We start from the raw sequence: 27,612 nt of genomic DNA, 5'->3' as shown, positions 1-27,612 counted from the left end.
ATGGCTGAGGATTTGGAGCCTGAATGTAAGTAGACATTGAACGTTTTGTGTTTGGTGTTTGATGTTTGATTGCCTAGGAACCCAGCTTCTGTAACCCAGTGTGAAGAATCAAAACCCTTCTTGTGGCTGCAACTCAGCTCCCGGATCACCAAGGTTTAGGATTGGATTTGGGGATTGGAAACTTCTCAGAAAATCCAATAATAAAAGGCAGAGAAAGAGGTCGGGTGTGTGTGTGTGTGTGTGTGTGTGTGTGAGTGTCTTCTGGGAAGAGGGAGGATGGGGGACATTTCTAGATGCTGTTAGTGTGTTCTTTTTTAAAAAAACACATTTCAGGATATTTTTTAGCACATGGCCCTTCCACAGTCTCGCTAAACAACCACAAAGCACAGGAGCTCCACACCGCTGCGTACAAAGTGCTTCCCCATCTCTGATTTAGATTCATCTCTCTGGAGGCTGGGTTACTGTATTTTACAAATGGGGCGCAGACTTCGTCCTGGGTCTTTGGACTCTGAAGCCCTTGCTTTCTCATCACACAGCATGCATGAAAATGTTGATGATTCAGATGAATTTGGGACAGAGAGAAAACTTGTTGGATTGAAGCAGTCTGAATTATAAAATATTTTAATGGGATTTTATTACTTCCAAGTGCATTTGTACTGGCCTCTGTGCATTGGTTAGTGGGCAAGTGAGACCATCAGCTGTGGAAGCAGCTTTCCAGGAGCCATGCACACCTGATTAACCACCTGTGTCTCAGTGTCCACATCTACAAAAGGGGATGGTAAGAGCACCTAGCTCCTGGGGCCGTGGTGAGGACTAAATGAGCTAGTGCATGTAAAGCGCTTAGGATACCAAATGTAAGTACTCGTTAAATTTGCTATTACTATTACTGTTTCTTCAACAAGGTAATGAGTCTAGTTCAAGGGTGGCTGGGCCATATTTCTCTTTTGTAATTAATTAATTAATTAATTAATTATATTTTAATTTTTTTAACATCTTTATTTGAGTATAATTGCTTTACAATGGTGCTCAAGTTTCTGCTTTATAACCAAGTGCATCAGCTATACATACACATATATCCCCATATCCCCTCCCTCTTGTGTCTCCCTCCCCCCATCCCTATTCCACCCTTCTAGGTGGTCACAAAGCACCGAGCTGATCTCCCTGTGCTATGAGGCTGCTTCCCACTAGCTATCTATTTTACATTTGGGAGTGTATATATGTCCATGCCACTCTCTCACTTCATCCCAGCTTATCCTTCCCCCTCCCCGTGTCCTCAAGTCCATTCTCTACGTCTGTGTCTTTATTCCTGTCCTGCCCCTAGGTTCATCAGAAGTGGGCCATATTTCTGAACGTCCTCAAGTGCCTCATGGAGACTTTCAACCAGAACGAGAGCTTCCCCCACATGCACACTGGGATTGGTCTCAGGGATATGGCCCAATCAACGCACTGCAGGAATCACCCAACTTAACAAATAAGGGTGAACAGCAGCCGGTGTGAGTGCAAAAGTGTCTTGGAAATGTTCCCTGCTTAAAACGTGATTTTGTAAGTTCTTTGACTATTTCTTCTGCGTGCAATTACTCAACATACTAATTGTGTTTAAGAAAAACCCTCTTCTTTATAAAGAATATAAATGATCATGTCAGTCCCCTCCCTGGGCAAGTGTTCTCAACACCAGGAGTGAGAAGCATCTCTAATTGTGCTACTTTAGCTCTTGTCAAGCTCCTGTCTGCTTCCAGGTGTGTTGCCTCCATCGTACAGATCATTCAGACAGTTTTGCACAAAACGCCTGTTTCTTTGTGTCCCGTGAGGGTGTCAATGTTGTTCCCATGAGGGGTGGGAGGGTAGGAGTTGGGCGCCCAGAGTAGAGCTCATGAGGTTGAGGCAGAACATCCAAGCCCACTTTGCCGGAACATCCGTGTTATGGTCCCTGACTCTCAGGAACTGCCCTACAGAATTAAATTCATAAAGTAACTTCATTTCTCGTGTAAAAAGTACAACTCGCTGGTTGGACATAGAAGAGCATCTCACCTTATTTTTGTATTTCTTAATAAGTACATAATCTGTAAATTAAAAGTAGGAAGAAAAATTAGTGGCCAGGCAAATCCCTACCAGGTAAAGTGGGTAGAAGGCCAGTGGGTTCGGTGCCAGCGAGGCTGAGATGCCCGCATTCCGGCCGTGGGAAGTGCATAGGACAGCGGTGGTAATTCTACAGTCGGTCAGCCCTGGAGGTCATCCTTTCTCTAAGAGGCAAGTAAAGAAACTGACGTCGCGCTACTCCGTAAGGTTGGGAGGTGTCACTGCTTTCTTCCCTTTGGGGTCCCTGGGGGAGGGAGATGGTGGGCTCTGGGTGGTCACCTGTCACCTCTCCTTGCGATGCTTGCTGTCCTTGAAATGCCAATTCTGTCTAGGGATTTGGCCGCCCCTTCTGCTGGCCACTAGCTTCCGCCACCCTGTCATCACTGTCCCACCCTTCCTATCACAGATCATCTAAACCTACATTCCACGCACTGTCCCAATGTATTAGTTTTCTGCTGCTCCTAGCAACACAAATTTATTATCTCTGTTCTGTAGGGCAGAAATCTGGGTGAGCTCAGGTGGCCTCTGTTCAGGGTCTCACTGGGCTGAAATCAAGGTGCAGGCTGGGCTGCCTTCCTTTCTGGGGGCTCCAGGGCACAAACTCCTTCCAGGATCATCAGGTCATTGGCAGAATTCTGTTCCTTGAGGTTGTAGGACTGAAGTTCCACTCCCTTGCTGGCTGTCTCCTGGGTCTACTCCCAGCTCCTAGGGGCCTCTCTCTAGTCCCTGCACCTGGACCCTCCACCTCACAGCTCCCAATGGTCCTGAATCCTTCTCAGGCTTAGAATCACAGAACTCTGCCCTCCCTTTCTGCCACCTCTCTTTTCTGACTTCAGCCAGGGAAAGTTCTCTGCTTTTAGGGATTTATTAGACTGGACCCAGAAAATTCCGAAAAATCTCTTTATTTTAAGGTTATAACTTCAATTAAATCTGCAAACTCCTTTTGTTAGGAGCATGGCTTAGGAGGTGGACATCTTTGAGGCACCATTACTCTGCCTTCCACTCTCAACCAACCTAAGAAAGGTAATTGACATAAGATCTCTTTTTCCTTTCTCAGTCAACACTGTAATGTGTGCTTCTCCCACAGCACCTGTATTCTCCCTTATCACAGGTGTTCATATCTTCTTCCTTATCGGACTTTAAGATTCCTGGTGGGACATATGCTTTATCCCCTAAGAGAGAGAGCACAGTGTGTGGTACAGAATAAAATTCTAAATTATTATTTAAAATTCTGAAAACATTACTTCTTTTCCACATTTATTCTTTAAACTAAACAATTACCCCTGATCTTTTCCCAAAGATGCTAGTGTGAATACAACGTAGTTCTTTCCCTTGAGGAAATTTAAGAGTCATAACAGAAGTGTATGGGAGCAGTCCCAATGCCATCTGCTGGGCTCAGGAAAGAAAGTTGACAATCTTGAGAGGAGTTTTTAAATATCCTCCAGGTGGATAAGATGGGGCAGAGAAAAATAGCCAGAAGGAGAGGGTCCACATGGATGGAAAGATGCCCCATGTAGGCTCTCTTAGGAGTTGGTAGGGGACCACAGAACACAGGGAGGGACGGGGTTGTCTGAAGCCTGGCACCCCACCTGGCCTGGCCTGTTCTCTGAATTCTTGCTATTAACACATTCCAGGATATTTGCTGACTTCAGGATGGAAGTGAGGGGGACAGAGCACAGAAAATACAGGTGGTGTAGGATGTTCTAGAAAGAGACCCACAAGACTTCCATGGGATGCCAGGGTTCCCAGAGTTCAGATAACACAGGGCAGTGATTTCTAATAATTCTGATGTTAAAGACCTGTTGCTTCTATTCTGAAAAAGGTGAATTACTGAAAAACAACACCCCGTGTTTAAAAATATCAAATGCTAACAATGGTTGAAATATCTGTTAATTCAAATCTAGTCCCCAAAACCTATGACTATATCTGCCTTATCAGTGTCTATTCAAAACGTTGGTTTGGTTTTACTTAAAGCAAATTTATTCCTTGATCATTTTGTAAAGAGTCACATTTTCCATGAACCCTTTCAACTTTTTTTTCTTGGTTGTCAGCTTGAGATGGCAGGATATGCAAATCACAATGTTTACAGTTAGAAAAATCGTTAAAATATTCATTGCTGAGATGGAACCCTTGGTACTTATCATAAGATCTTGGCAGAGAGAAACAGGAATCTGGATTCTCTAAGTCTAGTGAAACAAGTCTTCCTGCAAACTAAGGAAAACAAATTCTAAGTAGGAAAGTGATTTTACTAATTAATTTGCTGGTGGCTCTAACTCATTTTTGGAAATAGAATAAACAAAGGAAAACACAACAATTAAGTCACTTCCTCCGATTTTCCAAAAAGAGTGGGTCTAATGTGTGTGATGGTGAATTTTATGTGGCAACTTAGGTGGGCTACAGTGCTGGATATTTGGTCAAACATGCTGGATGTTTCTGTTGAGGGTGTTTTTGGATGAGATGAACGTTTAAGTAAGGAGCCTTTGAATAAAACAAATTCCCCTCCATAGTGTGGGTGGGCCTCATCTAATCAGTTGAAGATCTTAATAGACCAAAAACTGAACTCCCACAAGCAAGAGAAAATCCTCCAGCAGAAGGTATTTGGACGTGTACTCTGTCTCTAGCCTGCTACCTACCCTGAAGATTTTGGACTCTCCAGACTGCATAACTGTGTGAGCCAATTCCTTACAATAAATCTCTGTTTCTGTATATTCATCCTGCTGGTTCTGTTTCTCTGGAGAAGCCCAACTGATGCAATTTTTTTTAGTGCTTTCTTTACGTGTTGGTGCATTTGATGAATTATGATTATCTGTCTTGAAAACTTGTTCTATTAATATTTTAACATTTTCTTGATACAAATGAACTTATTTACAAAACAGAAACAGGCTTGGATTGACAAGTACATACTGCTATATTTAAAATGGATAACCAGCAAGGACCTACTGTATAGCTCAGGGAACTCGGCTCAATATTATGTAACCTAAATGGGAAAAGAATTTGAAAAAGAATAGATACATGTGTATGTATAACTGAATCACTTTGCTGTACACCTGAAGCTATCACAACATTGTTAATCAACTATATTCCAATATAAAATAAAAGGTTAAACAAAAAGAAAAAAGAAAAAAGGAATTCTGGCTGAAAAACTTTTTTTTTAACATTTCTTAACTGGTTTCTTTGAAGTACAAAACTACTCGGCAAGGAAATTCTCAAGGATCCCATTGCTAGAAGTGTTTGCTCCAGGATCCAACTGCACAGGAGGGAAAGGATAATTCTTTTCCACCTCGGACAGTGCAAAAGGAGCCTGGGCTCTGGGCTTGGTCAGAGAGCAAGAGCCCAAGCCCAGAGCCCAGGCTTGGTTTGGGGTGGGCAGAGCCCTGGGGTGGCCCGAGTTCCCTGCCCCCTGCTGTACGTGCCCAGCACAGATCCCAGGACTGAACATGAGGCAAGCACTCTGCAGTTGCACCGTGTCCCATGGCACCAGTGACCCCACTGCAGGGAGAGTGCTGGGTGGGCCTGACCTAATCACATGAGGTCGTCACAGGGGAAGAGTCAGAGGTCCAGAGGTCAAGGGCATGGGAAGTATTCAGAGTGCCTTTGCTGGCTCAGGGATTAAGGTGGCCCGTATGGCCAGGAAGGTGGGTGGTCCCAGGAACCAAGAGTGACCCCTGCCAAAGGCCAACTAGGAGGTGAGGACCTCAGTCCAACACCTGCAAGAAACTGGCTTCTATTCCAACAGGACTGAGCCCAGGGTCAGATTTCCCATCAAAGCCTCCAAGGACCCAGCTAGGCCCACACCCTGATATCCTGGTTGTGATCCTGGAGTGGGGAGCTTAGCCTGCAGGATGAAGTGTCGACCATGGAGTAGTGAGCTAGTCTGGGGGTGTGAAACTTCTGAATGTAGGGGGGTTCATCACACAGCACGAGACGCTGTTACACCTCCTCATACCCTCTGGTCTCTCATCTCTTATCTCAGGTGGCAATGGAGACAATGGCACGGCCTGATTTATGGTATTGCTTTCAGACGTGGATTGGACAGAGGAAGGGGTTTGGTGTGGGTCCCAGAAAGCCCTGTCCTGGCCCCCTTTGCTCGAGCCCTTGTGGAATGAGGGAAGAACCCAACAGTTAGGGTAAAAATGCTGCATAGAGAAACCAACGCTACCACTTGTCAGGTGCTGGGACTTGAGTTGATCACAAAACTCCCCTTGGCTTCCCTGTCACCAAAGGGGCCTAGTTACAGGTGGGCATGTCGTATGGATTGAGGGGTGTGGCAGGTGTGGATGTAGGTGAATCCTGGGCCTCTGAGAGCTCAGGCCAGGCCTTCGAGGGCCCCGATGGGCCTGGTTCACTGCCTTGTTCCCAGGGCCCCTCTCAGCTCAGGTAACAAGGCAGTGATACGACGTCTGCTGGCTGATTCCTCCAGCATTCTCTGGGAAGGTCGTGCACCAGGCCTGCTGCTCTATGAGCATCTCAGCGACAGCCCAGGAAGAAAGCCCCTCCCCCGTGTCATGTTGGAGTCTGGGCCGACTCCTCTCCTACCAGAAGTGTTGAGAAGGTGTTCCCTGGACTGTAGTCCTTTGATAAAAATAGGTGACCTTTATGGAGTATCTACTCATCCATGTGCTTGTTTGCCAAAAGCAGTTCTGTTTGGTTGGCAGTCAGCCCTTCAGAGTAGGACAGTTCTCCTGACTGTGCAGAGGAAGGGACTGCTCCAGAGAGGTCATGTAAGATCTTTGAGCTCACACAGTTAGGGAACTGATTCAGAAGACTGGCGTTTCCCAGTGCCCGAACGGACTCCTACCTCCGGGACTCTTTGTGTGGGGAGCTGGGGCCCCTGTCAACACAGCCACAGGGTTCCCTCTGTGGCTCATTATCTTCCTACATGGGGCAGGGGATGTGTGAACGCCTCATCAGTCATGGATCGGTTTGCTCAGGGACTCCTGTGATGTTTAGTTTTAAGGGAGAAAGAAAAACACCTTTATTTATTCCCTAGCATAGCTGTCTTTAAGCGTCATTAAGAATTATGATTTAGATTTAGATTTTTCTTCTAGAGCCTTTGCTAAGAGAGTAAGAAATTCCCTGCTGGATCAAAATCCCCTTTTCCTTCTTCCTGGCTTTGCGGGTCCTGGGCTTTCTGATGGCAATTGCCCATCACGTGCCCTGGTTCACCCTTCGTCTGCAGTCAGGCTGGCCTGTACTCTCTCCTCTCTGTATGTGTGGGCTCCTGCTCTGGGAGAAGTATATGCCAGCTCAGCAACTGCACACAGCCCTCTTACAGCCTCTTTGTGGAGCTAGAGTGGTATTTAATACTCTTCTTGTCTTTCCTGACCAGTTTACCTAAGGTGGAAACACTGTGAGACACCAGGTATTAAGACTCTGTGCAATCTAAGGACACTTCTGAACAAACTCCAGAAAGACCACAGACATGATGTCTACATGTACACCTCTGGACACCTGAACCCCAGCAAGCTCTACAGGCCTCTGGAGACAATCCTGTATCACTGGCCCAATGCCAACAGGCCCAAGGAGGCAAACGTCTTTAGAGTAGAAAAGCCATCTGATAAGAAGATTAAAAAGATGAAAGATGCTTTAGCTTATTTTGCCATCAACACAGCTGTGGGCCCAAACGATGCCGAGAACACACCACTCTTCAGGTATTTGAACCCTCTGACACATGGTTCCCACACTTCGGAGGAGGATTTGATTCCAAAGAAGGGTTTGAGAGAGGAAGGTTCCCCTGAACGGCCAAAGAGAGAAGAGCTAAGATGGCCAAAGATGAAGGTTCTGAACTACAAAGAAGTGAAGTCCAGCCGTGAGTGTGCGATGTGCCCCCCAGGCAGGGACGAGTTCCAGGACCTCAGCTCACACTTGGCTGGCATAACAAAAGCAGACAAGTACAGGAAGTTCTTGAGTTTCCAGAAACAAGTTCTTGCAAAGCAAGATGTCTTGAAGAGTGACTTCACTGGGAGCAAGGTAGTGATGTGCCATGAAAAGAAGCTGGAGCAGGTGAGGAGGGCAGTTCTGCGATGCTATCGGTACCCGTGCCGGTCCTGGGAGTCTAAAGGTTGTGGGCGGAGGCTGCTCTCTGATGCCTCACTTACTTTCCCAGTTAGGATGGAAAAGGGCTGAGAATATCCCACATAATGTAGATGGTAACAGGGTGAAATCAAAGAAGGTTAAGTTTGGAAAGTGGTGCCTTGGAGGTGATTTCATAATGGATAGCAATGGATGCTGCAGAGCAGCTACAGTCAAGCAAATGTCCCTGGGACAGCAGAAGCACCTGAGGAAGAGGTTTGCCTAACTCACTATGGAAGAATGTGAAGAGAGGGTGAGGAGAGAGGTGAGGATGCAGGTGAAATCCGAGTAGGAGCCAGGTGGTCTGTAGAAGGTAGTTTGGAATCGTGGGACATGCTGTTGTGAACGACCAAGGGCTGAGAGTGGTACTTAGTGATGGGAAGAGTGAGGATGCAGGGAAGAGTCTACATATGAAATAACCAAACAGTGATGAGATTTTTGGCTCAGAGGACTGATAGAAGGAGAAGGACCTTGAGGACACTGTAGAGGCAGAGAGTGAATCCCTGATTCACAGGATGCAAGGGAATAAATAAAGAAAAATCAGGCAAACATAGGTTCTCAGCCCCAGGTGGTTTGGCACTCAGCTCTGCTGAGACCCAACGCTGGGGGGCTGGACCTGTGCCCCCTGATAGAAAGCCCCATGGGGTGTCTGATTCCTCAACCTGAGAAAGTAATCAGAAAGAAAAACGAAGTCATCCTGAAACGGGCTGGTTCTCTTTTTCCTCCAGAAGCTCCAGAAAATATGTGACTGTGACCCTGAAGAGTTCAACAGACTACAGGTCTTTGGAGAAGTCTTTGAAGATATTTGCAATAGTTCTTTGATATTTGGTGATATCTTGAAAGAAATTAAGGTAAGAGAAACATGCTTTTCCCAGATAGCAATTGAGAGCCATGCATGATTTTTTGCACACATGAGCTCAAGCCTCACAGAAATTCTGCCGAGTATCATGGTGTCCATTCTACACATGAGGAAAATCATTCACGGAAACTTGAAGGAATGTGCCTACAGCCACATGAGTCATAAATGGGTCACATGAGATAAACACCCAGCTAGCTCACTCCTGAAGCCCATATATTTATACTAAAGCTTCCTAATTGTAGATAAATTCTTATAAACTGCACATATGTAACACAGAAACTTCTATGGTTATGCATAGATAATTTTATATGAATCTTTAAGGAGTTATAAGTTTGTTGTGATTTCATGGGGAAAGTGACCATCATATCATAGCTGGGTTGGAATTAGGTTGCGTGTGAAGTCTGTTATTGTCCAAGTCCCCAAAACAGGCAAGGCTTAAAAGCAGGGTGTGTGGGGCTTCCCTGGTGGCGTAGTGGTTGAGAGTCCGCATGCCGATGCAGGGGATACGGGTTCGTGCCCCGGTCCGGGAAGATCTCACATGCTGCGGAGCGGCTGGGCCCATGAGCCATGGCCACTCAGCCTGAGTGTCCGGAGCCTGTGCTCCACAACGGGAGAGGCCACAACAGTGTGAGGCCCGCGTACCGCAAAAAAAAAAAAAAAAAAAAAAGCAGGGTGTGGTGGTCTGCCCTCCATAGAACATCTCCATCTCTGGAAGGTCAGTAGGACCCAAATCCACGGAGCATCCTAGTGGCAGGAGGTCATATGTTGTACGTGTGTCAAGGTATTTTGTGATTCTATCCTGAAGTCATCAATAGTTAATATTCAAATATGCTTTAAAGATGGTGAGATTTTGTAAATTTTAGTGTGTATACTATTTAATATATTGCAGGAGCATTCTTACATTTTTTAAAATGATCTGAACTGGCGTCCTTAGCCTCCATTTTATTTACATATGCAAATAATATTACATTGTACTGTAATCTCATAACACATTTCCAATGGATCTTTCTTTCTTCTCTCCTTTCTCCCTTGCTTCCTTTCTTCCTTCTTTCTTTTTTTCTCTTTTTTTCTTTCTATAGGATGAATATGAACTCTATATGTTATTACTTCTGAAGACCCAGCCCACAGAACAGTGTAAGGTAACAATCAATCCTGCAAGTCTTAAGTAGAACCTATTTCTTCATATTTCCTGAGCACTGGAAACATGTTTGAATCAAAGAAGCCCCATTTGTGCCTCCATAATTTAGAACAACTGACACTTTTAATAACAATGGGCTTTATACTCATGAAGGACACTCCAGGTAAAGGCAACAGTGAGGGGTGGGCCGGGGAGGCACACACGTTTCTTGTTTTCTGCAGTATCTCTGGCCACCAGTTCTCCGTGATCTCTGAAGGTCTGTCCTTCTGTAACCCAGTCCTCGCGTGTCTGCTTCGCTCAGAATCGGCCCTCTCTCTCTCCTCACTCTCTGTTGGTAGATGAGATCCCTTACACTGATGGCTCTTGGCTTTGTATGCATCACCCCAATCTTTCCCGCGAGTTCCAGATTACAGTGTATCCTGCCAGTGTCCCCCTGGAGGCTGACACTTAGGTGTCTGAGTCGGCAGGTAACAGACCTTAAAATAGGGAGATTAGCTTGAATTAACTGGGTGGGCCCAGTCTAATCACACGAGCCCTTAAAAGCAGAGAACTTTCCCTGGCTGAAGTCAGAAGGGAGAGGTGGCAGAAAGGGAGGGCAGAGTTCTGTGATTCTAAGCCTGAGAAGAATTCAGGACCATTGGGAGCTGTGACGTGGAGGGTCCAGATGCAGGGACTAGAGAGAGGCCCCTAGGAGCTGAGAGTGGACCCTGCTGACAGCCTGCAAGGGAATGGGACTTCAGTCCTACAACCTCGAGGCACCGGATTCTGCCAATGACCTGAATGAACATGGAAAGAGTTTGTGCTCTGGAGCTCCAGAAAGGAAGGCAGCCCAGCCTGCACCTTGATTTCAGCCCAGTGAGACCCTGAGCAGAGTCCAAAAGCCACTCAGATTTCTGCCCTACAGAACAGAGATAATAAATTTGTGTTATAACACTAAGTTTGTGGTAATTCGTTATGACAGCAAAATGAAAGTAAGAAAATGTCCCACAAGCATCTCCAGTTTCCAACACTGTTGTTAAGCTGCTCTTTACTGAATATTTGCTGCCATAGTTCGTGTGTGGTCCTTGTCTCCTGATGCCTCACCAGCTCCTTCCACACTGCACATTCTGCATTTTCCCAATGAGGCGAAATAGTGTCCACCTGGAAGCTGGGTGACCTCTTGGCAAATAAGGTTTGTGCAGATGTAATCAAGTTCAGATGCGGTCGTTAGGGTGAGTCCTAATCCAATGACTGGTGTTCTTAGACGGAGAGGGGAGTTTGGACACAGACACAGCATGGAAATTGGAAGCAGAGATGGGACTCTCTGGAGTCCCAAACCGTGGAGTAGCTATACATGTAAATGGTTCGGGAATATAGAGGGTGCTATGTTAGTAATTACTGGAAAGCATGTACAGTTGTTACCCTCAGGGGAGAGCGAGCAGCCCACATAAACTGTGGCTACCTCCTCTCACTGTGTCAACTTCCAGGGGTTCCCTCTAGGCTTAAGCCACACCTGTGGATGCTTAATAAGGAAGGTGGACTACAGGAATGATGTTATCGCTTACAAAACTAAGAGAATATAGCACTGTAGCTAGGATGACTTTTGACATTTTCAATAAAGTTGAAAAATTTTATCTTATAAATTGGGAAGAAGAATGTCTTACTTTGTCTATGAAAAAAAAATCACAGACTGATTAAGAAGTCCGTTCTAATTTAGCTCTTAATCGAAAATCACATGTTTGCATGGTGTTCTTTGTTTTGAGCTTTTCGTGCTTCAGAAAAAAGCTTTTGTTTGGCAGGAATAAGCAATGGCTCCAGCTGGGGGTCTACCCTGTTCTTTACTTTTTGAGGTAAAGTCACAAAGGAACATATATGCCCATATCCCAATCAAACACCAGAATGAAAAAATCCCCAGGGCATCAGGGCACTAGATTCTTCTTTCTGCTTCTGGAAACTTGGCAGCCCATCACTTAAGAAGGCAGAGACCTTTGTTTCACCACATTTGAGAAGCATCACTTCATATCCATATATAGCCATCGAGTTAATATCATTTCTCACTAATTAGAAAGAAACAATTGTGGTGCTGATAATAATGCGCTCAAAGCACTTTATTCAGCACTTTCCTTCCCTCACACAAACCAACAGGAAACCCCACCACTCTAACTTTCTTAGGAAAACAAAAACTTAAAATTAAAAAATATATACCTTACCCAGATCTTCATGTGGCTATTTATCCCTCCTCTGATATTCCTCCCTCCCTTCCATCCTCCCTATTTACCTATGTTGACTAGAATTTGTATTTTGACTCAGGACATCTTGAATACACTGTAGTAACAAAAAAACGGAAAATCCTCACCCTTGCTTCGTGTTTGTCTCACCTGTTACGGCCTTATTCTGCCCAGACTTTGCTGACTCACATCCAGGGGCTGGAGACGAGGAGGGTGAGGACCACAGAGGTCGACCAGGCCAGAGAGGAGCTGAGGGCGCTCGTGATGGCCATCAAAGCAGCCCTGGACCGTAATGACAAGTGAGGGTTGATCTATACTGGGATTACACTTATTTTACAATGTCTTAAAACCATGTGACAAGCATAGTTTACACTTTTTCCTGCCTTGTTGGGTGTGGCACGCTGCCTTTATCAACACCAAGCTGGTCGCCGGGTCTCTTGCACAAACTGTCACACACGTGACTAGGATGTTCTACTAAATCTGGTGTTTCTATGAGGGGAGGTTTCTGAAGAATCTCAGGTCATCTTCAGTTGTCCCCTGAGGATTTATTGTTGGCTGAGTATGCTGGAAAATCAAGATAGCTTTTAAGAATGCCCTAGTTATTTTTTTAACTTAGACAATCTTTTAACCTCTGTCATTAGTCTTTCAGGGTGAAACCACAATCTGATAGGGTATAATTTTTTAAAGAATTAAAAAAAAGATGAAAGTAAATCTGACACACTCAAAATATGCTCAAGCAAACAAAACAAGAAACAAAAACCAAAAATCAAGACTCTGCCTTCAGTGTAACTAAAAGACAGAAAGTGTCCTAAATTCAAAATACCTGAAAATAGAAATAAACATTCTGTGCCAGTGAAACATTATCTACTCTCTTTCTGCAAAACTTGGTGAGAGCAAGGTCAGTCTGCAGCAGAGAGAAGAATGGAGTTAGTAGAAATCCTAAAATTGTCTTAAAAGCACTGTGTGAGAGAGAGTGAACCACCCAAAGTGAGAATACTGCACAGGTTACTGGGGGGTCCACCAGAGCACTGACTCAAATGAAGGGGACAAAAAAGTGAGTGTGGAAGCAAGGAAACAATTCTGAGATGATGATATGGGTGAGAAGAGGGTTAAAAGGAAGTGATCAGCATACTTGGAAGAGAAAAATTAGCAAGGAAGAGAAATTTAGAACCCCTTAAGAGAAGAAAATCAAAGGGCACACAACCCCTCCCACTACTGTTTTTGTCTCTTCAAAAAAAAAAAAGGGAAACAAAACAAAACAAAATAAAACCCAAACAACAAAAACAACAGTATAATTTTCTCTGACAGAAAAGTGTCTTCTTGAATTAAGAATCTCACAAACTAGGAGCTCTAACCATAAAAATGCAGAGTCTGTGTCCACACAGCTGACTCTAAAAAGAAAACAGAAAATAAGGACCCATATAATTTGGCTGATGAAAATCCCTAACATATGACAACAACAACAAACATCTGGAGAAGAAAACTGTGCCACAGCCCTGCAAACTAAATGAAATATTCTCAAAAGAGCATTTCAGGGTATGAAAACAACTTTGAGTCATAAATTTAAAACTTAAACACAGAAATCAACAGCAGCAAAGGAGGAGGCCATGAAACAAGATTTGACAACTGAGGAAAGATAGTGAAAAAGTCAAAATTATATTATAGATCAAGACTAAACTAGGACATGTCCAGGGAGGAATTGTTTTGAATGAAAATGTAACAAAGGGCATTAGAAAAAAGCAAGAAACAATCAAGAGAATTAAAACGTGATAAATAAAGGAAAAGAGTCGGAGAAAAAGTGGTTGAAATAAAAGACAGGCAAAGAAGATCCAACTTATATGTAATGGAAGTCCCCAGGAAGAAAAACAAAGCAGTGAAATAGAAACATAAGTAACATTTAGAACTGTAACACATTAAAAGTTTTTTTTAAAATTTATTTTTGGCTGCACTGTGTCTTCGTTGCTGTGTGCAGGCTTTCTCTAGTTGTGGTGAGCAGGGGCTACTCTTCGTTGCAGTGCACGGGCTTCTCATTGTGGTGGCTTCTCTTGTTGTGGAGCATGGGGTCTAGGCTTGTGGGATTCAGTAGTTGTGGCATGCAGGCTCAGTAGTTGCGGCATGTGGGCCCTAGAGCACATGGGCTCAGTAGTTGTGGTGCATGCTCTGCAGCATGTGGTATCTTCCTGGACCAGGGATCGAACCTGTGTCCCCTGCACTGGCAGGCAGATTCTTAAACACTGCATCACCAGGGAAGTCTCATATAACACAACACATCAAAAGTTTGTGGAGACTGAGCCCTCTGAAATATATATTGAAAAGGTTTTCACCATTATTATTAACCCACTTAACCTTAATTTCTTAAACTTGGAGTCATAATACTTTTCTATTTCTTTTAGTCTGTCATAAAATGAGTTAATGTGTACGAAAATCTTAAACCATCAAGCCCCTTGTAGACAAGGCAGTGTTAAGACATTTGTGGTGCTGATGTTTTTAACCAAATCACAGGGTTTCCCTCAGTATATGCAAGACTTATTTGATTCCTTTTTCTCTCTAAATCTATTAGAGATAGTCAGTGTAGCTTATTTTGAACGAGGAAGAAGATACAAAGAGATAACAAAAGTTTTATTTCCTCCTTTTAACTTTTCTTATGTTTTATTTTTAGTTTAAATATAGTGGAATTTGTAAATTGTATCTATGGGATACAATCATAATTAACAGGGAAAATGCAACATGTATTCCAATATCGGTAGGATTTTTCCATTATTGGAAACATTATTTCATTATTGGCTTCAGAGTGTAAAATGCTAGTTTCTTTGCCCCCTTGCTTCTTAAAAATTCAAGTCACCAAGTAATATTAATAAATGCTGTAAGACCAGCTCCTTTACCAGTGGCTTAGGCAATCTTGGTAAGAAAGTATTCTTTTGTTTATTGAAGTTGACTGATCCAGGCTCTCATACATCTTCAAATCACCTTTTTGGTTAGAAACTAAGAAGATCTGTTCTTATTTCTCAATTTTAGGACTGTTGTATAAAATAGACAAAAGGAAAATGGTACAAACAGGGTTCTAATACATCACTATGTTTTATCACCAAACCGTAGACTCAGAAGTGAATTGGAGCTGGAACGCATGTTGCTGCAATCCACTAAGAAGAGATCAGGTGAGTGACCGTGTGATTGATCTTCTGACGTGACTTTTGCTGTGACCTTCGGGTGAGGAATCTTCAAACCTGGTCCACTGTTCATGGCCTCTTCTGTTAGTTGTTTGAAAGGGTTTTTCAGAGAGGTTATTACATTTTATTCCTTTTTTTCCCCATCAAGTTCTTTAGAAATTCAGTAAGTTTTCATTTTATCTGAAGTGGTTTAAATGAAATACTTTAAAGACACAAGGAAGCAGTTGATTTCTTTAAGAGATTATGTCAGGGCCAAGATCATTATCCCAGTTTCTGCTGCTTTGGGCACTTTTGGTTATTGAGTTTCTCTGTAACAAGAGATGACTTGTGTGCATTTCATTTTCCTCCAGGATCTTTGTGGGTTTTAGTGGAACATTGAATGAATTCAGGACCTTATGTAGCAAGAATTAGGTCAAGCTTTGACCAAGATATTTGGAATAGATTCTAGGAAAATTGACCAAATGGTATAAATAAGAGAGTCAGCTCCCCTGAGGAAGTGCTGAAGGACTAAACGCTGTTGATTTTAGAGAAAGTGTCTTGAAATATATAATGGATTTTAGGGGGGGTGGACAGTGAACACTTCAGCGCAACCAAGTGAGATGGAAACAGAGGAAGCGGGGTCGTGGCCTGTGGTTTCCAGGGTAACAGCAAGGAAGACGGGCCAGCCTGGTTTTCACAACCCTTACATCTTTATTCCTGGATCAGAGGAGTCAGCTTTTCCAGACAACAATGAGTTTCTGCCCAGGTCTGGGGTGCCCTCTCTTGCAGACTGTCATCAACCTGCCCATCACAGCAACCCACTCACATGGCTGTTATTTGAACTGGTTTCATCTCAGCTGTTGCCTGTTCACTGGGGACAATGACAGTGCTTCCCTCAGTCGTTAGGAGGATTCAGCCTGATGGCCCTTGTGAGGCAGGAACACAGGGCCTGGCACAGTGGAGTTGCTCTGCTTGTACGCTCCTTCTTGTATCATTATTACATGTGAGCAGGAACACACAGTTCACAGGAAATTAATTACATTTTGTGAACATTTATGCAGTAACAAAATTAAAAATTATCTCAAAATTAGATACGCAACTTGGAGTTTGATTAAATAACCAAAATAAGTTCAATTAAGTATGTCGCTCATTAATCTTTACTGTTTACATTTATGATTCACTCAAATGTCACTTTTCCTCCAGGTTTGTTCCACACTAACTCATCCTGGAATCACTTGTCTCCTCTCAGCATCTTTGAGGCTGTTCTCACAAGTCTACCCTGTTTTGAGACTGGTTTTGAGAAGAAATCTGGTGTCCTGTATTCTTCCTCCTTTATTCTTTTTCTAAAGTTTTCTCATTCACAAGCCTTCTCCAGCCATACACATTTTCTGTGGAATTCCCCCCATTTTGATACCACAGTCTTCCTCTTTAGGTAAAAAAGAGAAATAGTTGGGTCACACTCCTTTTGGCTTCTTTGCTGACAGTTAATTGTTTCAGGTGAAACCCTCAGGTTAGATCGAGGTGGGGGTCAAAGACTTTATTTTGTAGTATCTCTCAGAGTTCATGTAGAGGCTTAATGACTGTTTCTGCTCTGTTAGCTCATCATGTATCAAAACTTACCTTCCCACTTTTCCCTTCTTCCAAATTTGGCAAGTTTGAGTGACGGCAATGACTTGGGTCCTGCTCACCTATGTGTAAGTAGGTATGATTCCTCTTTCTGCCTTTTTTCCTGTCAAAAAGGAGTAGTCGTTCTTTCTCAAAAAATTAAAACCTCTCACTCATCAGAATCTAGCTGTGCTGCTTGAAAACAAAGCAGCCTTAGCAGTGAGTTACTCTCTGTCTCCACCTCCTCTCTGTACTCTTTGAATACTGATATTTATTGGAGCCCAGCATGTTTTTGGTTCAATCCACATGTCTTTGATTCTAAATCTCTTCCCTGCTAAAATACATTTTTAGGCTTAAGATCTGTATATGCCACTGCCTACTGGACATGGCACGTGAGTATCAACTCAACAAGTCCAAGGTTGGGTTCGCTCTCTCTCTGAATTTGCATGTCCTTGGAAATTTCAGTGAATGGCATCTCCAAATGCATGGCGGCTCAAGTCAGAACACCACTGGCAGGCGTCTTCCCTCTCCTCCCTGCAACCATGTCAACAGGGCTTGTAGTAAGTGGCCATGGCCAAGCTGGGTTCAAAGCCAGCTCTCTCTTACCTCTCTGCTGCACTGAGCTCATTATTCCCTTCCCACCACATCTGTTCTTACCTATGGCCAAGCTGAAACCTAGGGGTTATTTTGATATCTACTCCTCTACATCCAGATCATGGCAGCTACCAGTTCTATTTCCTAAATCGTTCCTCTGCACTTCTCTTTATGCCCCAGGTTCTATCGTGATCTGATAGTTCGAATGACTGCAGTAGCTTCCTAACTGGCCGTCCAGATTGGAATCTTGCCTTTCTCACTTTTGGTACCATAGACAGAGTGACCATGGTCGATAGTGTTTCTTCCCAGCCTAAAAGCCTTCAAGTCAGCTTTGACTGATTTCTTCACGTAGGTTAGAAGACCTTTTCAGATCTGCCCATTGTTCCTTTCTAGTGTCATTTCTTCATGTCTCTCACCGGTCCCTCAGTGTCCCCAGCCTACTGTGTAACTTTCCTTTTACTGAATGTGCCAAATTCTGCCCTTCTGCCTCCTCCCCACACCCTCCCGCTTGTCTGACTGCTGTTCATCCTCCTGGTCTCAACTTAGTCACACGTCTCTGGCAAAGTCATCCATCCACGCGTCTTCCCCACACTGTGTTAGGCACTCAATAAATACTCATCAATTATATAAATGAATTAAAGGACGAATGCCCCCATTCTTGGATCAGATAATTTTTTCTTTTATCTCAGTGGCTATGCCTTTACTGTTTATATTTTTAATAGGAAAAGATTCACAATATAGAAAAATATATAAAAACCAAAGCAATGAAATACATGTACTTAACTTGGATCAGATAATTTTTATTGACGTGACTGAAGTTTGAGTTACATTATAGTTTATAACTCTATGCAACATACATAATATTGTTAACACATAATGTTATTAATAAGGACTAAGGTATTAAACATAGAATACTTTGCTTTTAAAAAATACTCCAGAATCACCTGAGAAAAATGTAATGAAGGAGGAGCGCCTTACTCTTATTGAGAAGGTTGAAAAAAAGAGGTGTGAAGTGCTTAATAAATGGGATGAAATTCAAGCTCTTGAAAGAGAAATTAAAACAACTTTGGTTCATACTGGAATTTTGCATATCACCGAGAATAAGATTAAAAGCTTAGAGGTATGCAAACTGTTTATTTGAATGTTTACATTGTTCTTTTGCTGGAAGACCTTGGCAAACACATGACGTGTTTTATTTTGCAATTGGGAAAAAAAATAACATAACATTTGGTCCAAACATATTTTCATTTCAAAACACTTATAGCAAATGATTAGAATAATTAAGAGATAGAGCTAAAACAACAAAAATGAAGGTGATAAAAATTCTGTAGAGCTCTGTTAAGGGTCAAATTGGATCTCTTTCAGGTCAGTTGACATCTCTTAAAACCTAACAACTTTGTATAGAAAATGTTTATCATAAAAATTACTCCCATCATTCAGTGTCTAAAATATACTATGTAGTTTAATCTGAAGCCCAGAGAGGCTGAGTGACCTGCCCAACTTGACACAGAATACAGGTGGCAAAGCTGGGATTCACTTTAATTCTTCTGGGCCCCAAAGTCCTTATACTTACTATGGAGCCACATAGACTCCATACAAGTTGTACAATTATGCTGGAAGATAGGATTAGTTACTGCCATTGAGGGTCTACTATATTAGACTTTGTCAATTGTTGCTAACCATTTTCTTGATAAACAATAAAATATAAATTATGATCTATGTTTTGAAATGCTATGATGCCCAAAATTTTAATGTTATGACCTAATTTTTATTTGTGCAGAATCTGACTCAATACAACTTCTACTTAGAGAATTTATAAGTGATGTTTGAATGTTCTTTTTCTCCTGGTTATAGAGTTACCTATATTTTCCCAGTACTACCTTTTTTTCTTTTTAAGTCAAATTATAAAGTGTATAGGAAGGTGGTGGTGGTCTAAACTTGTTTTGATTTCTCTCTCTCTATTTTAAAATAATCTGTTCAGATTTCCTTCTGTGTTTTCATTTAGAGTCTGCCCCTTATTTTTTAAACTAAAACTGACTTGAGAAGAAACACTAATTTATAGTTGAATTTTTAAACAGTGAAAACAAGTTGTAGCTTTATGTATTGTGAGCATGTTATAATGCAAAATCATGTAAACTTTTCTTTCATAATTAAGACCCCTTTTAAATCGATTGAACCTAGGAAATAGAAGATTCCCTATAATGATTCCATATCAGTAATCTATAATACTTTAAATATTTATTATTTATATTTGGCTCCTTAATTCAAATACTGGAGGGTACAATAGAATTGCGTTTATTATCCTATTAAGTAACTGATATCTGGATCTGGATTCGAAATGTTATTTCTAACCAGAAGAAAAAATAACTAAATATATCACGGATTTACAATGGACATATATTGCTGTAAACAATACAAAAATACTATTTCATTTAATTCCCAACAACCCTAAAAGATAGATGCTGTTATTAACCCTCTTTTTCAGATAGGGAAACCAAGGCACAGGTATACTAAGTAATTTGATTAAGCTCACAGCATCAAGTAGTAGAATTAGGATTTAAAGTCAGCCCAACTTCTTAATTATACATTATTCAGCCTCATGATGCACTTGCGAATCTTTTTCAATATGGTGGATATCTGGAAGAGCAGATATCCTTTCTTCATCATTATTTTGTTCACAATTATCTTGGATATTGTCATTTACAGTATTAACTAATTTTTCAGTTTCAGTAATAATACTCTTGGTATTTTTATTGTGCTTCTAATGAATTAGAAATTCATTCAGGAAGAACTGACAGCTTTACAATATGAGCACTCCATCTAGGATCATTTTGTATTTGTTTATTTTAATGCACTGGTCTTAAATATTTTTTGTTACTTTTGTTCTTGTGACTTTTTGGTATCTGTTACTATTGTGAATGGCAACTCAAAATTTTTTTCTTAACATTACAGTTTATAATCAGTTAACACTGATATTATGTGACTTATTGATGTTTGTATTTTTATATTATATCTGGCTATCTTAAAAATTCCATTATTAGCTCTGAAAAATGAGTAACTCTTCTACTCTGGAACTTCCATAAGCTTCTCCAGTTTTTTGCAACATCAGCTTCCACCTTCTCTAGTTTTTGACCCAGAGGGCCAGGATCTTTCTGTCTTAATAAATGTCCTTCAAGTCATGCTTGTTTATTCATTGTTTTTAAGTGGTGTGCTGTTGAATACTTTTGAAATTAGAATAACAGTATTCACATAATACTTTTTGTTCCATAAATGGGGAAAAAAATTTAACAAATATTCTTAACCAAGTATCTTTCTTTTCAAACCGTTTTTCCTTCAGACTGAAACTATAAAGTTGGAAACAGCAAATAAAATTTTAAAGAAGAAAATACAAGTAAGTTTGTGCGAATCTATGTTTTTCAATAAAAATATTCCCCCTAGTGCCTTCTCGTACTATGTCATAAACCAAATATGAAAGTATATGCATAATCTTTCTAAATGATAACTTTCTCTCATGCCAGGAATATCTCGCTATGCAGACACTAGCTTAAAACTGGACAGTTGTAAGCTAATGTATTAATGAAAAGAAAAGCATTCTTTTTTAAATAGTTGAATGTGTCAATCAGAATTGACCATTTTTCTAACCCTTCTGCACATAAAAATTAATTGTAATAAGTTTATTTGGTGACAAGGAATGTAATGAACTGGCTCCCTTAATGACTTTCCAGGATAGCCCTCCAAAATGCACGGTAACAATTTGTTGTTTCATAGATGGTAGTGCTGCCTTGATTACATTTGTACTATATACAGTATGAAGTAGTATGCTATGCCTGATTCTAGAAGTGGCAATGCATTTGGACGTAATCGACAACATCACCGCCATTACCAATGAGCAGTATCATGCATTATACATGACCAAATGATTTCTAATTCTTGGTAGTTTACTGAAAACCACGTGAAGCAGATCATGGGGAAGAGCAAGCTGAGTGAGGGGGAGCAGCAGTGAGTATTGATGCCCTGGTAAAGGAACTGTCATAATAATCTGATGTTGAAACTATCAAGACTGTCCATTAACAACTAGATTACACTGGACAGTACTTTGGAAGTGTTTACATTCCTGAGTGTTAACTTCACACATGCATGACACACATCCTTTCCAGTGCTTAAGAATGCTTAGTCCAAGATTTCAATCTCCACTGTGTATATTATTCAGCAATCTAGAAATAAATTCTTTGGACAAAGCTGAAGTGTTGAGGGTGAATCCTCATGGACAGGGATCAGGAAGGTGGGGAGGCGTGTGGCTCTGAGTGGCTTTCTTTTCTCAAATTATATGGCTTTTAGTGATACTAAATCTTTGAAACAACCTATACATGTATGATTCTGAAAATTTTAATTTAAAAATAAAATGCTGATCTGTATTATCTGTCACATATGTTTAGATTTTGTAGAGTTAATTTTCGTTTGAGTTGGTACCATAGTTTAAATCTCAGGATTTGGGAAGGCTGGGAAAACCATTGATGGTTTAAATATGGAAAGAGCTTATTGTATCAACAAGTAAAAAAACGTTTAGTTGTTGGTGGTGTAGGTTCAATGAAATCACCAAGGAACCAGGGTTCTTCTCTCTTCCTTCCCTGCTTTCCTTGAGGATGGTTTTCCTCCTTAGGGCTTCAGCGTGGCTGTCTTCAGGCACTGGGTCTATGTCCCATGTGGGAAGAAAGGGGAAAGTGCAGGACAGGTGGCAAAGAGCTTTACATTATGAGCTTATTCTGTTGTATTTAGGAAGGAAAGCCCTTCCCAGGGACTTCCACTGTACCTCACTGGCCAGCACCACATCCTAAGGCCACCCTTAGCTGCAAAGGAGTCAGAAAATAGAACCATTCCACTTGCCAGTTTACATGGTAGAGAGAGGAGAAAAGGTGTTAGGATGGGTGTTGACTGAGCCACACAGGTAGATCCAGGTTCTGTGAGGCCTTGTATTATCCTCAAAGGAAAAGAATATAGAAGTACAAATACAAAAGAGGGAAGATTCGTTCCATAGTCTTGGTAGTGAGAATGAACTGACCTGACGTTTAAACATCATTATCGTCAAGGTAAATCTACCTCTGCTGCCACACCCTACTTAGCCTGGAAAATGTTGCAGGGGACTGTGCCCATATGTAGAGAGAGAAACTTTGCTACATTCAAGGCCAAAAGTCTACTACAAATATCCTTTGAAAGAAAGTGGAGGGTTGCAAAGTCTTACTCTAAGTTTTTGAGTAAATGTGTCCTAAATAGATGTTTATTTTGAAATTTTCTTTTATGCTTAATGTACTTTTTTCTAACCCATTGTACTCATTTGTTTTGTATTTTAAGGAACCTTTGGGAATTTATTAATGAATTTGTAAAATTAAAACAGACAGATAACTCTTAAGTGACTGGAAGAATGACCTAGGAAAACTCACAGCCACCATCTACATAGTGTGGATGTTTTCAGAGGTATAAATTAATGAAGATACATTTCATTTTGTCAGTTTTAATCTCCAATAAAATTAATGTGGCATATGTATCCTACTCAAGATATTGAAATAAGTACATGTATTCATGTGATTAGTTTTACTTTGTATACATATTCATAAAAATAGTAGTTCTTAGAGTATTTTCTGCTTCCACTCAATAACTTTCTCCAGGAAAAAATACTTTCAATTGTTGGATAGGAATAGGAAATTCAGCACTGCTGCAATACAGATTAAACTTATTTCTTACTTGCCAATGCAAGTTTATGTATAAGCACTTAATAAAATGTAGTAGTCACTGTATAAATATCCATTTAATGAAATGATACAGTGCTCTATCGCCGTTACAAAACTAGCATGGTGCTTCGCACTGCACATGTCTTAGGTGATTGTGATCTTCATGACAACCTTTGTATCCGCACTTTGCCTATGACATGGTCTGAACAATCAGAGTAAATGCAAGTCCAGTTACTTTGGACAACCGTATATAGAGCTGCAGTAAAGATCAAATGTCAGTGATTGGTATAAACATGAGGATTTTAACCCTAACTTGGAACAGTAGGGTTTGAGGTTAGAGAGAGAGAAAGAGATAAGTAAGGTTTACTTTCTATGGACCAGAAGGTGTGTTCATCACAGGTCTCCTTAAGATGTTCAGCTCTTCCTAGGGCCTGATCCACTCTTCTTTCTGAGAAACATGGGTGGCAACTGAAACAGAAACATGTTACCATGTATAAAAATAAATTAGACTTTATTAATGTTTGTTGAGTTCTCTGTGTTCAAGTTGCTTTCTATGGGTTATTTATGTTCTTTGGAATCTCATTGAGTAGGCACCTGATATCCCATTACACAGGGGAGAGAATGAAAATGTAAAATGGTGAGTTGATTTGCTTAAAGTTCACTTAATTAATAGAACTGGGATCCAAACCCAGATGTGGCTTGCTCAGTTCCTAAACTCTTATCACTGCAATGTGTCATGTCATTTTGACACATCACCAGTCAAGATATAGGGAAATGAATTTCTGCAATGTCAAAGAGCGACATAAAGACCACTAGAACTAAAAACAGACCAACCCACAAAGTTGCATTTATTTGCTTGTCAAGAAAGGGAGAGCTGGGCTTCCCTGGTGGCGCAGTGGTTGAGAGTCCGCCTGCCGATGCAGGGGACACGGGTTCATACCCCAGTCTGGGAGGATCCCACATGCCGCGGAGTGGCTGGGCCCGTGAGCCATGGCCGCTGAGCCTGCGCGTCCGGAGCCTGTGCTCCACAATGGGAGAGGCCACAACAGTGAGAGGCCCGCGTACCGCAAAAAAAAAAAAAAAAAAAAAAAAAAAAAAGAAAGGGAGAGCTATTCACTCAAGAGACGGGGTCAGGGAAGATCTACTGTGGAGGCAGAAAAGCTGGATGTAGAGGCAAAGGGATGTATTATTCCATGTTATGAGGGCTTCTGGCTTTAGGGACCAAATGGATTTGTGGGGGAGGAGTGGCGGGGCAGGAAAGTCCTTCTTTCAATTGACCATGATTCTGGCTAATGCCACAAAAACGCTGTTTTTGAAGAGACATGAGATAAACTATAATAAATCTTTGTCAAGATCAAAGTCTTGTAGCAGTCACTTTGGTATGTATGTACTTGGGACTGGTTAATTTTTCTTTAAAAAAAGACATCCTACTATTCATCCTACTATTCATTCATTTATTCAAGCAACATTCATTACATCAACATTCAGGTACATTTCAAACAATATGCTAGTTGCTGGAAGTATGGGAAAGAAGACACAGTCCCAATCCTTAGGGAGTTTATCATTTGCTGCACAGATTTCTGAACAGAATAACGACAAAAAAGAAAGTCTGCTAAACCTAAGTGCATACAAGGACATGGATAAACTAAGTCTTACCCACTGCTGAAGTGAGTGTAAATTGATCCGAACAGGTTAGAATGTAATTAGGCCACAAGTTGTGCTGGTCACCGAATATCTGTGTTCCTAATGTGTCCCAACCCCCCTTGCAGGAAGACCAGGTAACATGTTTGGGTCAATGTGGGAGGGTTGTGATAACATATTACAAGAAAGGTGAGCACCGGCAAGATCAACTTATTTGTAAAAAGAAATAAACAGGAATAATACAAAAGAGTCAGAAATTTGGACTTCTTACTATGACAAAAAATGACTGCTTTGAGTCCAGAGATGTAAGAGATGAGATTATAAAAACTCTGTAACTTGACTGACCATGTGAAAATAAAGAGTAAGTTATAGGTGTGGCCTTTCCACCAAAGCCCCATTGCCTCCAGGAAACTGTCTTTGAATTGAGGATTAGAGCTGGGCCGTGGGAATGAGAAAGCAAAGAAAAAGATCTGAGAGCATCTCTAAGCAAACAGTGGGCACCTGGAAGTGACGGGAAGCAAATGGAGTGGACATCTAATGAGTTTTGAGGGGACTTTTACTGCCAAGGAAATTGGAAACCTAAGGCAAGAAAGTCCATTGCTGTTCAAAACCTTGAACCATCCTTGGACCCCTGAACTTCAATGAAGAGGTGCAGGAAGGAAGCTGAGAAAACGTGTATCCCCCAAGGAAGCATGTTCTGGGAAGCCCACTTCAAACGTGTCCAAGTGGGGAATAAAGGAGGGCCAAGCCAGTGACGAGGACAATGAACAAGAGGGTTCCATTCAGATGCAGAATCAGTACTTAAACCGAGCACTTCACCCAGATGCTTCCTAGGGACCCTTACAGTGTCTCTCTGCAGGCCTTCAAAATGCTGCAGAGCAAGGGCCGCTATGTGTATGTTCTATTCTCACCTTTTTTTTTTAATTATGTCTTTTATTTATTTATTTTTGGCTGTGTTTTGTCTTTGTTGTTGCACTTGGGCTTTCTCTGGTTGCAAAGAGCAGGGGCTACTCTTCACTGTGGTGCACAGGCTTCTCATTGCGGTGGCTTCTCTTGTTGTGGAGCACGGGCTCTAGGCGTGTGGGCTTCAGTAGTTGTGGCTTGCAGACTCAGTAGTTGAGGCGCACGGGCTTAGTTGCTCCACGGCATGTGGGATATTCTGTGACTAGGGTTCGAACCCGTGTTGCCTGCACTGGCAGGCAGATTCTTAACCACTGTGCCACCAGGGAAGCCCTATTCTCACCTTTTCTGTATGAAAACACACTTGTACATTTATTACAATTATTTCTGGTTATCAGCGGATGGAGAGACTACAGGGTATCCCCCAATGATCGTGGACTCTGAGCTGGACGCAGGGACTGGATGGGAAGTTGTGTCCCTTAGAGAGCTTGGGAGTATCTCCATGCCAGGGAGGAAGTGAGCACAAAGATTCTATTACTCAGAGTGTGGATTGTGACATAAACATTTCCCTGTTGCAACATCAGTAAGATGTAAGCTTTATTACAGCTAGATATATTATACATGCCAGCAGGTATTAGGATTAACTTGTTACTGCAGCATAACCTAACCTGATCTACCATAAAGGTTGACCCTAGGGAAGTCCCTGGAGGTCCAGTGGTTAGTACTCCACACTTTCACTGCCAAGAGCCCGGGTTCTATCCCTGGTCAGGGCACGAAGATCCCATTATCTGCATGGCTGGCCAAAAAAAAAAAAAAAAGTCTGACCCTAAAGAAGAAACTCATGTACATGTACCCAAGGAGATTTCTCTCTCTCTCTCTCATTTGGTCTGTCCATTATCTATCATCTATCTATCTATCATCTATCTATCTATCTATAATCTATCTATCTCTATCTATCATCTGAATACCTATCTATCAATGGTCACTGTATAACTGTGATAGTGGAAAATGGAAGCAACTTAATGGTTCCTGAGTAGAGTAGTAATGGTCCTGGTGATGAAGTCTTTCAATGGAACACTATACAGCAGTTAAAAGAAATAGAGCTACATATGTTAACATTGCTAAATATAAAAAATATAATGTTAGGTGAAAAAAGCAAGTTTCAAGAGGATACATACATCGTGGTATCATTAATTAAATATAAAATTAAACAAATAAACAATCATTAAATAAAATTAAACAAACATATAATTAAACACACATTGGTATGAAACTCACTAATTCTAGGATGCTGATTAACTGTGGGGAAGAAAAGAGAAGGCATAGCTAGCTTTAATAGTTTAGTATATCTGTAATGTTTCATTTCTTTTAAAAAAGAAAAATTTGAAGCAGATATTCCTAGATACATTCCTAATGTATGTTTAATATTGATAGTGGATTCACAAGTATTGCTTATATTATTTTCTATACATTGCTGTACAATTATTATGCTGGCACCTAACACGTAATCAACACTCACTGTATACTAGACACGAGTCTATGCGCTTTACGTGTGTTCATTTAATTCTCACATGACCCCATGTGGTAGACTACAGTTATCATTCTCATTTTATAGATGGGGAATTGCTTATTTAAAATGTTTCACAAT

The 27,612-nt window shown here is 41.4% G+C and overlaps 1 protein-coding gene across 1 annotated transcript; it reads left to right on the top strand.

The window, feature by feature from the left end:
• LOC307061419 (uncharacterized protein C6orf118) lies at positions 1-23,104 on the top strand (the record flags this gene model as incomplete). The annotated part of the gene is made up of 10 exons (XM_079716561.1): positions 1-25; positions 7,406-8,079; positions 8,877-8,999; positions 10,087-10,146; positions 12,527-12,651; positions 15,449-15,507; positions 18,636-18,817; positions 21,035-21,088; positions 21,635-21,696; positions 23,047-23,104. The coding sequence occupies 10 exons, from the start codon at positions 1-3 to the stop codon at positions 23,102-23,104; spliced, it is 1,422 nt and encodes a 473-aa protein (XP_079572687.1).
• Between the last annotated feature and the right edge of the window lie 4,508 nt (positions 23,105-27,612).

The sequence above is a fragment of the Hyperoodon ampullatus genome (genome assembly GCF_949752795.1).
Source record: "Hyperoodon ampullatus genome assembly, chromosome: 12".
Classification (NCBI taxonomy): domain Eukaryota; kingdom Metazoa; phylum Chordata; class Mammalia; order Artiodactyla; family Ziphiidae; genus Hyperoodon; species Hyperoodon ampullatus.
The sequence above is the reverse complement of the archived record's forward strand: the minus strand, read 5'-3'. Positions and strand labels throughout refer to the sequence as shown.